The sequence below is a fragment of the Triticum aestivum genome, chromosome 1A, assembly GCF_018294505.1.
Source record: "Triticum aestivum cultivar Chinese Spring chromosome 1A, IWGSC CS RefSeq v2.1, whole genome shotgun sequence".
Classification (NCBI taxonomy): domain Eukaryota; kingdom Viridiplantae; phylum Streptophyta; class Magnoliopsida; order Poales; family Poaceae; genus Triticum; species Triticum aestivum.
The window spans coordinates 394420909-394435890 of record NC_057794.1 but is presented as its reverse complement, the minus strand read 5'-3'; the positions used below and the strand labels follow the sequence as shown (position 1 = coordinate 394435890).

At 48.4% G+C, this 14982-nt stretch overlaps 1 protein-coding gene across 1 annotated transcript; it reads left to right on the top strand.

The window, feature by feature from the left end:
- LOC123052646 (pentatricopeptide repeat-containing protein At2g30100, chloroplastic) lies at window positions 1-3058 on the top strand (the record flags this gene model as incomplete). The annotated part of the gene is given in 2 exon segments (XM_044475953.1): window positions 1-523; window positions 1935-3058. Coding segments are annotated over 2 exon segments (1297 nt in total), but the record flags the coding sequence as incomplete, so codon positions are not given.
- Window positions 3059-14982: the final 11924 nt, after the last annotated feature.

The window sequence follows — 14982 nt, the reverse complement described above, 5'->3', positions numbered from 1 at the left end:
CATCCCCGCCGACGCCGCCGAGCTCGGCCTCGCCGGCGGCGGGCTCCTGGCCGCCGCCATCGAGCACCTCGAGCGGGAGCCCGCCGCGGCGGCCGACGACAAGGCCCCGCTCGCCGACCTCTCCCCGAGGGAGCTCCAGCTCGTGCTCGTCTACTTCGCGCAGGAGGGCCGCGACGCCTACTGCGCGCTCGAGGTCTTCGACTGGCTGCGCCGCGCCGACCGCGTCGACGGAGAGACCATGGAGCTCATGACGGCCATCGCCTGCGGCTGGATCGAGCGCCTCGTGGGGGCCGGGGGTGACGTCTCCGACGTCTCCGCGCTCCTGGGGGAGATGGACTGCGTCGGCCTCCGCCCCGGGTTTAGCCTCGTCGAGAAGGCCGTCGCGCTCTACTGGGACCGCAGCGAGAGGGCGCGCGCTGTTGAGTTCGTCAGGGACGTGCTCAGGAGGGGGAGCGTGGCCGCGGGAGGGGAGTACGACGGCGAGCGTGGAGGCCCCGTCGGTTACCTCGCCTGGAAGATTATGGTAATCGGCTTCATCTATTCCCCTGCAATTTTACCCATGTCAGGTCCTGTGCTTGCTTGTACCTATAGTTTACGCACAATTGATTGTTGAGGGCTTGATGCCTCTTAATTGTTCATATCTTTGCTAAACAAATTGTTCATATCCTGGCTACGGTTGGAAATAGTTTTTTTTAACTGGCACCGGAGGGGAGAGGCTCCCCTCCTAAACGTCTCATTTCTAGATTTTAGAAAAGAGAATTGATCCGGTTTATAAGGGAAACCGGGTAAAAAACCTACGGTTGGAAATGTTAATTTCATGATTCTCGGAACTGCCTGTTGAAAACCAATCTTCAGTAGAACCTTTTTTATTTTCTTTGCTGTACATAACTTTGCTTTCTTTTGAATGAAATTTACCGTAGAACGATTGTTCTACGGTTTTTGGTTCAAAAAAAAAACCAATCTTCAGTTCTGGATTTTGACATGATCTGAAACCTTTTTTTTATGTTTCTAGTTTCACTTGTTCTATGTGTGATGGTACCTTTCGTGTTGGATAGGTTGTTGGGGTGACAGCTGTCTTATCTTCATTAGATATGACACACATGTATATTACTTTAAGATGATCATCATTGATTCTGCTTGTAGATTTATTCATCTCGTGACAATCACGTTCTTATTGTATCTTGTTAGGATAACATGCCTTTGATTATTGCATTGTAAGCACATGGTTCAGTCAATAAACTAAGGCCTGACTCCCATGCTGATCACATGTTTGCGTATAAAGTTGTTATTTTGTTTCCTGGTTTATATTCCATCATTACACTTATTATCATCATTTTTAGCATGGAAAATTTCAGTTGCAAATCACCACCAAATCTATAAGAGGTCAACTATTATCATATGAAGAAGCACCACGGCTTGTTGCTCCAAAACATTTACCAAGGGGTAGTCATGTCATTTATTTGTTCTGTAGTTGCCAATTGATTTTTGTTTTATTTATGGTCCTTATCCTAAACCTATGTCCTTCTGTTAGCAACATACAGTACAAGCCAAAGACTATCATAAACATTTTGATACTGGAGTAGTACATAGTTAGCATATTTTGTTATGTTTTGACTTTTATCTTGGTATATGATGAGTCTCTAGTATTTTAGAATTAGCGAGTATGTTTTGGTTTGGATAGCTTTGAACTATGGTATTGGTGCGCGTAAATCAAATTGTATTTATGCAGTGATTTCTACTAGAAGTCTTAGGGATCATTTTTACCCACTTACCACACATTCATTTCTTTTGTCTAGAAACTGTGTGATAACTTTAAGCACTCAACATATCCGCTGCTTATAAACACCGTTCCATGCTCTTTCTGTCTCTGATACCAATCTCATATATCTTAGCTCCAGTTTTTTTAATGTTCTGTGTTACTTTTGTTTTCATAGATGGACGGGGACTACAGAGATGCTGTTAAATTGGTCATTGAATTCAAAGAGAGTGGACTGAAACCTGAAGTCTATAGTTATCTTATTGGGTTGACTGCCTTGGTTAAAGAGCAAAAGGAATTCTCAAAGGCATTGCGTAAATTGAATCTGTCAGTGAAGGATGGCTCAATTGCCAAACTGGATACTGAGAGCATGCACAACATCGAGAAGTATCAATCCAAATTATTAGGGGATGGTGTTCTTTTATCAAATTGGGCAGTTCAGGAAGGCAGCAGTGAGGTTCTAGGACTTGTGCATGAGAGGCTCCTTTCATTGTACACTTGTGCTGGTTGTGGCTTAGAAGCTGAGCGCCAACTTTGGGAATTGAAGCTTGTTGGTAGGGAACCTGATACACAGCTCTATGATGTTGTCTTGGCCATTTGTGCTTCTCAAGGGGAAGCTGCTGCTGTTAGACGATTGCTTGCAGGAGTCGAGTCAACCAGCGCAGGAAGAAGGAAGAAGTCTATGTCATGGCTCCTGCGAGGCTACCTTAAAGGTGGTTTCTATCTGGATGCCTCGGAAACACTTTTGCGGATGCTTGATATGGGCTTATCTCCTGATTACCTGGACAGAGCGGCTGTACTGACTGCACTGCAGAGAAACATACAGGAATCCGGCAACCTAGAATCATACATGAAACTCTGCAAGCGCCTATCTGAGACAGATCTGATTGCACCGTGCGTCCTATATCTGTATGTACGCAAATTCAAGCTGTGGATGATGCGCATGCTGTGAGGGTCTCGACAAAGCCTTGAATCATCTGTGGGTGCTTCAGACATGTTCATGGCTTCGATTAGGTGTAGAATGCCCCGACTACGGTGAACCAACTGATGCACAATCATGGTTCCTTGTATATTTTTGACCGGAAAGGAGCTCCCCATGAGTGTTCACCCCCATCAGAGCTGCTGTCTTGTTGTCTGAGCAGACTAAATGAGTGTAAATTTTCTGTGTACCATCCCCAATTGTGTGGAATGGAGGGCGCTAGCTGCTGTAGGGGAGCATATACCTCTTACGAAACATTACGTGTATATAGTTGAACAAAAAGAAACTTGTAAAGTTGTGATATACCTCAGTTGTCTTGGTAATCTTGTATGTAGCCCTTCTCTGTTTTTGTTGATCCTGCTGTACCTTTTGAACATGAAATCATTGAAATTGGGTGCCTCTTTTATGGCCTAAACAGTTGCAGGAGTATTTGAGATGAAGAACAAATCTCTGTTGCCTTTTCAAAGGTCCACTAGGGTAGGAATCTGACTGCAGAGATTTTGTTGCTCAAGTTACTACTGCTACTCTGTTTGCTACAAAACTGCTACTGTTACTGTTACTATTGTTATCACTGCTATCATATTACTGTACTATTAATAAATTGCTGCAAGGAAGTGATTCTCAGGTGTGGTTGAGTTGACAACTCAACTGCTAAGGCGCTCCCCTTTAGTCGAATCAATAAATTTGGATGAAATACCCTCAAAGACTGTTGTGATCCCATATACTTGTGGGTCATCATTCGCACGCTTAAGGATCGTCGATTTGTTGAGTACCAGATGGGTTAGGAGCTTGAGAGAAAAATCACCGAGAAAGTTTTGGAGATGTTAAAAGCATTTCGGAGAGGGAACCATAAGTACTTCGGAGAAAACCGAGAGACCGAAAAAATTTCAAGAGGAGATTAAATGAACCCCAAATAGCATAGGAAGCTTCTGAAATTTTTCAGAACCTCCCGAAGGTGCTAAGGGGTGCCACAGGTCTGCCCTATTGGGAAGCCCTGAAGGAGGGGGGGGGGGGGTCGCATGGGCCTTAGAGGCCCATTAGGTGGGCGCCCCTGCCTTGGAGCCCAAGTTATCTTGGTGCGACTAGAGTTGGGGTGGGGCCCTCCTCCAAGCCTCCCCCTCTTCCTATGCCTATATATATATAATGGAGGGGGCAACCCCTTCAATTACACAATTGTAGGCGCAAGGGTTGCCCCTCGCTCACTCTCTCGTCCTCCACCGGATATTGTTCCGTATGCCGTTAGGCCGCTCCACCCCTTTCAATTCTTCGCCGCCGCTAAGTTCTAGATGGAGAAGTGTTGTCAGATTGGTGGCTATGTACGCGTGGATACTGGCAGAGAGATCGTGATTTTGATCTTTGTTCGAGGGAGAAATTCTCGTGGTTGGGAGGTTGTAAATCCTAGTTGGGAGAATCTGCACCAACAATCTCCACTGGTTATTTCTTTCACTGCAACTCTAGTTGGTAAGGATCCAATCGAATCCCATCGGCATCTTCATAGTGTTGCCGAGATTGGTTCGTAGGACGTTTTTTGTCTGTTTTGTACTTCGTTTCCCAACAGGATCATTACATTCTTTTGCCCATAGCTTATGGTGGTATCAAGTTGTGCCCGACAATTAGAGATATTATGACCACTCTCTTGGAGTTGCCCCGTCCCTAGAGAAGTTACATTATCCCTCGTCACTATAGTGTGCAAGCTAGGTTATCCAAGTTACTGGCTTTAGCCCCATCCCATACTAGGGTAATGTGGTTGCATATGTTAGGCTAGTTTGGCGATACTTACCTGTGTTCCTAAAGTTGAGAAAAACTACCTTACATAATTTTATCCATCTCCTCAGATCTGCTGGTTCCCTTCAGATCTTTGTAGTCAGTGTGTCTTTCATCGAAAAAGGCTTTCGCCCCGCTTTATATATAAAGCACCACCACACATTACAACCAGCAATAAGGAAGGAAAAGAAAAGAAAACAAAAGAAAAAAGGAAATCGACAAGATACAGACACTACGGAACAGCGAACGTCGGCCTCAGAGCATGCCAACAACGCGAACGCGACAAGGGAGCAAATCATCATCGGAGGAGAGCCACGCTCCATCAACTCCCAAGGGCCCCTGTTGTCCCACCTTCCGCCGCTGCCTCCGAAGAGGGCACCCCTGCCCTCTCGTCCTGGATCGAAGGACGTCGTCCCTGTTAGGAGGCAGAATCGCTCACCCCTGAGCTCGGATGGACGGGCCAACAAGAGGCCAGGGAGAGGACGGCAGCCCTGGCCACCTCACCTCTCATAGGAACCCATAAGTCGCCACCGTCTCCGGCCAAGACCAAGAAGCCCACACCACTGCCGAGCAGGAACACCACCTAAGAATAGGCATAACACCACCGCGCCGAGCCCCTGACCCCTTGGACTCCCAAGGTGGCGCCACCGTCGCCGAAGCGCCGTCGCCACCCAATCAAGAGATTTTAGGCTTTCGCCCGGGACCAGGGGGCGGAGGGCGGGAAGGAGGTCTTGATGTCGCCCACCAGAGGGAGAAACGGCACCGAGAGCATCGCCAACATCGTGACTAGCACCGCCGGTCAAGGGTTTCCCCCGACCCCGAGCCCGAACCTCCACTACATCGCCAATCATCCAAGCAAGATGCCCGGGGGAAGCCCAAGACTGGTAGGCTGAGGGGAACATGCGCCTGTGCAGCCGCCAACTCCAGATCGGAACCACGCCCGCCGCCGCCTTGCCGCCCAGCACGGCCAAGACAGCGCACCGCAGCGCCAACACCACCCCCCATCGAGGAAGGGGAGGCGCCCTCTCCATCAGTGGCAGCTGCCACCTGCAGCCTCCGTGAACCCTAGGATCCAAACCAGCCGCACCGGGCCAGACCCCTGCCGCGCCGCCACGGAGCTGCACCGCTGCCTCCCAGCGCAGCCGCCATCGGATCCATGCGTCCCCGCCGTCGGGGGCCCCGCCGAACCCAGCACCCCCAGGAGCAGCAGCCCGCGCCGCCAAGATCCCGAGCAGGGGAGGAAGGAGAGAGGGACCGCCGCTGCCAGCGCCGCACGGGCTTCGCCCGACCGACGCCCTCTGACAGCGGCGAGGAGGAGGAGAGGACGATGGGGAGGCTAGTGCCGGTGGCGGATCTGGAGCCCCTGGGGGGAGGGAGGGGCACATGAGTGTGTCTTTCAAGGAAAGCTATTGGCTGGATATTGGTGTTGCGACTTCGACATTTCATTTTTGGTATTGTTCTATGGCATGGTTCGGTTTCTCCCGCCCTTTGAACAGGTGCCAATGGGCTGCAAGCCTGTATTGCATAAGATGATGCTCCAATCTTGTCTCAAGGGTAAGTGGCTAATAGTGAGAAAATTTACAGGTGTCATTTTCCCTTACTGTTTGATTCAGTGCATTTTTTAATCCACCCTGAGTAAGATACAATTGGAATAACAAGAAGGCTACAATGTAATTTTATTTTATTTTATTTTGCATCCAGTTGTCTATCCTTTGTATTGGCTATTGTTTTGCTTGATATTAATCAAATCTAGATATCTTTGGATGCCTTTAAAAAATAACAATTTATTCATGTTTTCTCTTTTGCCCCCCTCAGCAATCCTTGTTTAGCTCCAACATTGATAAGATCCTTAAAAAAGGTATAATATATGGTTGTGAGGCCATAAGGATCGTTGTACACTTGTGGCACACAAAAAAACCCTAGATTTGACACTTGTGACCCCCATCAATGCGGAGACAATATTCTTATCTATAGCAAGACACATGTGACCGTGGTCAATCTTAAAACTGTGCGACTCGGTGATCAATAAAGATTGCATGTGTGCACATATATGTTGTACTCGTTGTTTTCTCAAAAAGCCACGCCATTTTCTTCTAAGGAAACAAAAAACAAAGCACCTTTTCTTTGCCCTAAGAACAAAAAACAAAACACCCAGTTGCTCGTCTAATCATCGAGCAAGCCTGTCGGGCCTGGGCGGGAGTCATCTGGGCTGTTCGATTGAGTGCGAGACCACTTGAACTAAACCTTGATTTGTGAAGTGTAGAATATACATAGTAGATGTTGAGGTGGGAGATAAACGTGCAATAGGAACTGTCCGGAAGAGGATGTGTAGTCACAAGAAAACCCTAAGAGAGGAGGTTGTGCGATGGTGTCAGAAGAAGATGAAAACTACATTAGATGAGACTACGCACCCCGTGTCGCCCTCCTCTGCCGACACGAGGGGCGACTCCCACACACCGCCTAGGCTCTCCTTCCTCTGATCCTCCACGTCTCGCCGCCGAAGCCTGGGCGGGATCCAATGACAACGGCGACGGGGCGGTTCCTCGGGCAACCTCCGCTCCCGTTTCTCTCGGCCTCGATGGCGTGTGGCGGCGGCTCGGTGGCGCACTCCCGATCTACATGGGTCGGTGGCGAGGTGGGGCGAAGGTCTTCGGTGGGCGTCTGGCAGGGGTCGACGACGACGAGGATGCTCTGGAACGTGGTGGGGATGGAGCGTTAACGGCCAGGGCTGGTGGTTGATACGTCTCCAACGTATCTATAATTTATAAAGTATTCATGTCGTTATATTATCATTCTTGGATGTTTTACAATCATTTTATAACAATTTTATATTATTTTTAGGGACTAACCTATTGACCCAATGCCCAGTGTCAGTTGTTGTTTTTTGCTTATTTTTTACATTGCAGGAAATCAATATCAAGCGGAGTCCAAACACCGCGAAACTTTTTGAAGATTTTTTATGGACCATAACACCCAAGATGGGCCAAAGAAGGGCCTGGGGGTGCCCTGAGGGGGGCACAACCCACCAGGACGCACCTGGGGGCCCAGGCGCTCCCAAGTGGGTTGTGCCCATCTCGGTGGCCTCCCTGTCACACCCACAATGCGGCTATATCTCCCACGTGTCGGGGCACGACTTATAGGCATAGTCGCATGGTAGTTTTGTCGCAAGAGGGATAATCTTCACACAATCCCATGTACTGAATAAGAAAGGGATAAAGAGTTGGCTTACAATCGCCACTTCACACAATACAAGTTAAGCATATATCATCCAAAGTACAATCAAAGGTCCGACTACGGGACCAAAATAAAAGAAGACAACCCCAAATGCTAGATCCCCGATCGTCCCGGCTGGGCACCACTACTGATCATCCTGAAAAGACACAAAATAATGACCAAGATCTTCATTGACCTCCCGCTTGAACTTGGTTGCACCACCTGCACTAGTATCATCGGCACCTGCAACTGTTTGGAAGTATCTGTGAGTCACGAGGACTCAACAATCTCACACCCGCGAGATCAAGACTATTTAAGCTTATGGGTAGGGTAAGGTAATGAGGTGGAGCTGCAGCAAGCACTAAGCATATATGATGGCTAACATACGCAAATAAGAGAGAGAAGAGAAGCAACGCAATGGTCGAGAAGCTAGAAGTGATCAAGAAGTGATCCTGAAACTACTTACGTTCAAGCATAACACAAGACTGTGTTCACCCTGATGTAGGGTAGGAACCCTATAGCCCGATCTTTCATGATAGGAGCGGGATCCCGCGAAGAACACGAAGAACACGAGGTGAAAAGAGAGGGAAAACGCAAGGGAAACACGAGGGAAATACTAAACCAACACAAGAGAGTCACACATGTGCTAGATCCTCGAATACATAGGGTTCACACGGTACACAATCAACCAAGGATGATACAAGGGTAACGGTCTTCTCCGAGAGGAGGTCTTGATGTTCTTCTCCGTACGGAGGTCTTGAATCCAAAGGGATCTTCTCCGAAGAGGCCGCGGTCTCTCACGAGGAGTAGATCCGATGTGGATGAGCGAAGCTCTATCTCTCAAAATGAGCTAAACCAACGCTACCTAGAAAGTTGGATGAGGTGGAGTATATATAGTCTTAGTACAAAAGAGGGGGGGCGAAGGGGTACATGGGCTGCGGCCCAACACGAAACGGTGCACAGGCGTCGGACGTCCGGGACTCACCGGTCGTCCGGAGGCTCGCGAGGGTCCGGACGTCCGGTGCCTGTCGGACGTCCGTAGATTTGGCTCGGGTGGTCTTCTGTCGGACGTCTGGTCGGGGTCGGACGTCTGGGCGTCGGTCGTCTGCTGGGTTCCGGAAATCCGTAGATTTGGTTCGGGTGCGGTGGCGTCGGACGTCTGGTCTGGGTCGGACGTCTGGAGCCTGGAGATCGTCGGACGTCCGGTCCTGACCGGTCGTCCGGATCCTGTAGCTTCTTCTTCATCATTTCTTCTTCTCCGCCGTCTTCGTCTTCACGTCCATCTTCCTCTTCCTCTTCTCCTTCCTCCTTAGCTTCTCCATGATACCTGAGAATGCACAAAGTGTCCGTATGAGGTAGTAGCCATGTCTCATGTGCATCAAATTGGAAATGTGAGAGGAGAGATGTCACCTCGGTTTCAAGAGCTCTTGCACGTGCTCGTGTCATGGGTCCAAGAGGTGTCGTAGAAGATGTAATTGGGTCCATGGGGATGGCCTTGGGATGCTCCGCATCATCTCCCCTCCCTTGGGGAAGATCCGTCCTCGGATCAAATCCTTCATCGCCATGGAAGGGAGATAGATCTTTGATGTTGAAGATGTCACTCACGTTGTACTTGTCGCGCGGGAGGTCGATCTTGTAAGCGTTGTCGTTGTATCGTGCGAGCACCTTGAAGGGTCCATCCGCTCGGGGTCGAAGCTTGGACTTGCGTTCTTGTGGAAAATGGTCCTTGCGAAGGTGTAGCCACACGAGATCACCAATGTTGAAGATCATAGGGTGCTTATTGAAGTTGAGCTTGGATGCAAGGTGTTGAACTTGGCGCGCGATGGTGTTCCTTGTATCTTCATGCACCTTCTTGAGATGTGTCGCTCTTGCACTCGCGTCCAAATTGATGCGCTCTTGGAGTGGTAGAGGGAGAATGTCCAATGGTGACAAAGGATTGAAGCCGTAGACGACCTCGAAGGGGGACTTGCTGGTTGTTGAATGTCTTGCTCGGTTGTAGGCGAACTCGACGATAGGTAGGCACTCCTCCCACTCCTTGATGTTCTTCTTGATGAGTACCCGAAGTAGAGCGGAGAGTGTGCGGTTCGTAACTTCCGTTTGGCCATCGGTTTGTGGATGGTATGCCGTAGAGAAGAGTAGCTTGATTCCTAGCTTGGCGCATAGGGTCTTTCAAAAGTAGCTACGGAACTTGACTCGCGGTCCGAGACGATAGTCTTTGGCACTCCATGTAGACGCAATATTTCCCTACAAAAGAGAGTAGCAACATGTGAAGCATCGTCTATCTTGTTGCAAGGAATGAAATGTGCCATTTTTGAGAAACGGTCCACAACGACAAATACCAAATCCTTGCCATTTCTAGTCCTAGGAAAACCAAGTACAAAGTCCATGCTAATGTCTTCCCAAGGTTGGTATGGAATTGGTAGAGGCATATAAATGCCATGAGATTGAGCTTTGGACTTAGCTTTGTGACATGTAGAGCAATGGTTGGTGAAGCGGTTGACGTCGCGAAACATCTTTGGCCAAAAGTAGTTCTTCGAGAGCGTGGCGAACATCTTGTCTCGTCCAAAATGTCCCATTAAGCCTCCTCCATGAGATTCCTGCAAAATCAACAAACGAAGAGAAGACTCGAGGATGCAAAGTTTGTTAGCTCTCATAAGGTATCCATCTTTGATGTAATAGCGTTCCCAAGAGGTGTGTGACAAACACTTGGCATAAGGAGTAGCAAAAGTTGCATCATGCTCATACAAGTCTTTGATATGCTCAAAACCAATGACAGTCAATTCAAGTTGAGTGACAAGCATGCATATGCGGGAAAGGGCATCCGCTACAATGTTTTCTTTACCCTTAATTGCACTTGATTACATAAGGGAAAGACTCAATAAATTCACTCCATTTAGCATGACGCTTGTTCAACTTGGTTTGGCCCTTAAGATACTTTAGCGTTTCATGATCGGTATGAATGATAAACTCATGTGGGCGCAGATAGTGTTCCCATTCATGCAAAACGCGGACTAAAGCATATAGCTCTTTGTCATAGATGGGGTAATTGAGTTGCGCGCCGGAGAGTTTCTCACTAAAGTAAGCTATGGGGCGCTTCTCTTGCGTTAACACGCCTCCTATGCCATTACCACTAGCATTGCAATTAATCTCAAAGGGTTTGTCAAAGTTGGGTAAAGCATGCAAGGGAGCATGAGTAAGAAAGTTCTTAAGCTCATTGAAAGCGGTATCTTGGGATGGTCCCCAAACAAAAGGCACATTCTTCTTGCTCAAAGCATGCAAAGGCGAAGCAATGGTGCTAAAATCCTTCACAAAGCGATGATAGAAACCTGCAAGGCCAAGAAAGCTACTGTAACACCCCGGATGTAATTTACCTTATATGTACTCCAACTCTTGCCTTTTCCGGCACTAAGTTATTTTATTTCCTTGGGTTCGGGTTTTTGTCTCCGTGTGTTGTTGTCATTGTCATGCATCTCATATCATGTCATCTTGTGCATTGCATTTGCATACGTGTTCGTTTCATGCATCCGAGCATTTTCCCTGTTGTCCGTTTTGCATTCCGGCGCTCCTATCTCCTCCGGTGGTCCTTTCTACCTTATTTTTGTGTATGGGGGTTAAACATTTCCGGATTGGACCGCGACTTGCCAAGCGGCCTTGGTTTACTACCGGTAGACCGCCTGTCAAGTTTCGTACCATTTGGACTTCGTTTGATACTCCAACGGTTAACCGAGGGACCGAGAAGGCCTCGTGTGTGTTGCAGCCCAACACCCTTCCAATTTGGCCCAAAACCCACCAAAACCCTCTCCATCATCTAGAGCGTTCGATCACGATCGCGTGGACACAAACCGCACATCATTTGGACTCTCCTAGCTCCCTCTATCTATAAATAGGTGCACTCCTCCGAATTTTTGGGTCCAAACCCTAGCCTCTTCTTCCCCGCGCCGTCAGACACGTCTGAATCAGACCGGACGCGTCTGCCCCGCCGCCTCAGCCACTCCCGCGCCTCCACGTCACCGCCGCCGCCGCGCGGCCGCCGAGGCCTGACGGGCCCAGATCCGGCCCCCGCGGGCCCGCCACCGTTGCCCCGCGGCCGCAAGCTCCGCCGCCCTGCGATGGAGCGCTCTGCCGCGCCCGCTCGCCGGTCACCGCCGCTCCCCGGTCGCCGCCCGCCGCGCCGCCGACGCCGATCGCGCCGGCCAAGCCTCTTCGCCGCCTCGCCTCGACGTCGCCGCGGAGCACTCTCGCCGTCGTCGCTCCTCCGGCCGGATCCGGCCACCTCGTCGCCCCAGCATCTTCCTCTCCTCCGATGAACTCCGGCCGCTGACGAACCTCCTACTCCGGCAAACCTCGTAGAACGTTCGCCAGATCTGGATCGGGTCAAGACCTAGGGTTGACCCCGAGATATTTCTAAGTCATTTTTTGCACATTTTATAGCTCTGTTCATTGCATCATAACTCCGCATCCGTAGCTCCGTTTTGCGCGTGTAGCATATCAAAATGTTCGTCTCGGAGAGTACATCTTTTCATCTCATTGCATCATTTTCATTTGATCTCATCTTGATGCCCGAAATGCTGTTGGAAGAGAGCTATTTGAGTTAATTGTCAGATCTGCTGCATCAAATAGCTATTTGTCATTTTTGCCATGATTATTGTGTGCATGATATGCTCCTGAGTTCTACATGTGTTTTGTTATATGTCATGCCATCTTTACAGAGGTGCTTACCATGTATTTTTGTGACATGTGTCGTGACTAGCACAAGCTTGCAAAGTAGTGCATTCGTTAATGCTGATTTCAGGGACTTAGAATTTCTCTAAGTCATTGATCTGTTTTTATCAATATGCCATATGTTGATGTTGTTTCCTAGTGATCCGTGCCTCTTTTGAGGATGATCAGTAAGGATGATTTGTTAATATTGTGATGCTCTATCCATCCGTGTCCTTGTTTGCAATTATGGAGCACACTAGCTTGAGTCAATCGAGCTCTACTTTTGCTATTTCGTGAATCCTGGCAGATTGTCTACTTGTTAGCGATTTTGCCGAGGATGTTGTTGTTGATCCGTGCATGCTATGTTGTTGTTCTTGCCATGTCTAGCTTCTATGATATGTATTCTTGATGGGTGTATGCTTAGTTTGTCATGCCTTGCTCTGTAGTGAGTGCATCGAGCTCGTGAACATGCCTACTCGTTAACTGATTTGCATGCTCCAGTTTTTCACTAAGTCTGTAATCTGATTATGTTTTTGCCATGTTCACATGCTTGCAATTGTATTTTCTGATCCCTTTTGGCTCAAGGTCACTAAGGGACTTTTGTTAAGCTGCTTTGAGTAGCTTCATGCCATGCCTTGCTTTGCCATGTTAAGTTCCTGTAGCATATAGTTTTCATGCTCCAAAGTGTGCTACCTGATCTGAAATTCCAGACTTGTGTTAATTTCACTAAGTCTGAAACCTGTTTATCAATTGCACTTTTGCCATGCTTGTTTGAACCTGTTAATGGATGAATTGGCCGTAGCTCAGTGTTCATCTTTTGTCAAGCATCATGAGTGGATCCCTGCCATGTATTTTGTTGCCATGTTTGAGTGCTGTAGCATAATTATCTTGATGCATTTAGATGGCTACTTGCTGTTTATCGCAGACCGGTGCCATATTTGTTTTGCTTGCCATTTCCAAACCGTGCATCCGATTCCGGTGTTCTTTATATCGATTTCAACCGAAATCACCTCACCTTTCCAGTGGCACTCTTGGATTTCCATGTTGAGGCCAGGTTCAATCATTCCTTGTCAAATCTTGCATATGCATCACATATCGCATCCCGCATAGCATACCATGTTTGCATCATGTTGTTCGAGCATTTGCACGTGGTTGATTGTGTTCCTTTTGCTTGTTTGTCTTGTTTGGGTAGAGCCGGGAGACGAGTTCGCTAACGAGGAGCCCGTTGAGTTTGCTTACGAGGATCAAGTCAACTCTGACAACTTTGCAGGCAAGATGATCATACCCTCGAAATCACTTCTATCTTTGCTTGCTAGATGCTCGCTCTTTTGCTATGCCTATGCTACGATGCCTACCACTTGCTTATCATGCCTCCCAAATTGCCATGTCAACCTCTAACCCACCATGTCCTAGCAAACCGTTGATTGGCTATGTTACCGCTTTGCTCAGCCCCTCTTATAGCGTTGCTAGTTGCAGGTGAAGATTGGAGATCGTTCCTTGTTGGAACATTGTTTATTGTTGGGATATCATTATATTATCTTGTTATCTTAATGCATCTATATACTTGGTAAAGGGTGGAAGGCTCGGCCTTTTGCCTAGTGTTTTGTTCCACTCTTGCCGCCCTAGTTTCCGTCATATCGGTGTTATGTTCCCGGATTTTGCGTTCCTTACGCGGTTGGGTGATAATGGGAACCCCTTGACAGTTCGCCTTGAATAAAACTCCTCCAGCAATGCCCAACCTTGGTTTTACCATTTGCCACCTAGCCTCTTTTTCCCTTGGGTTTCCGGAGCCCGAGGGTCATCTTTATTTAAACCCCCCTGGGCCAGTGCTCCTCTGAGTGTTGGTCCAAACTAGAGTCCTGTGCAGCGCCCCCTCGGGGAAACTCGAGGTTTGGTTTTAGTTGTATGGAGAGCTCATCTGAGTGTGCCCTGAGAACGAGATATGTGCAGCTCCTATCGGGATTTGTCGGCACATTCGGGCGGTGTTGCTGGACTTGTTTTACCTTGTCGAAGTTGTCTTGTAGAACCGGGATACCGAGTCTGATCGGAATGTCTCGGGAGAAGGTATATCCTTCGTTGACCGTGAGAGCTTGTGATGGGCTAAGTTGGGACTCCCCTGCAGGGATTTGAACTTTCGAAAGCCGTGCCCGCGGTTATGGGCAGATGGGAATTTGTTAATGTCCGGTTGTAGATAACTTGAACCTTAACTTAATTAAAATGAATCAACTGCGTGTGTAACCGTGATGGTCTCTTCTCGGCGGAGTCCGGGAAGTGAACACGGTGTTGGAGTAATGTTTGTCGTAGGTTGTTCTATAGTTCTCCGTTCGTGCTTTGCCTTCTCTTCTCGCTCTCTTTTGCGAATAGGTTAGCCACCATATATGCTAGTCGCTTGCTGCAGCTCCACATATTACCTTGCCTTACCTATAAGCTTAAATAGTCTTGATCGCGAGGGTGCGAGATTGCCGAGTCCCCGTGACTCACAGATTTACTTCCAAACCAGATGCAGGGCCCGATGACTCCATTTCAGATGATGCGCTTGAGCTCAAGTGGGAGTTCGACGAAGACTCAC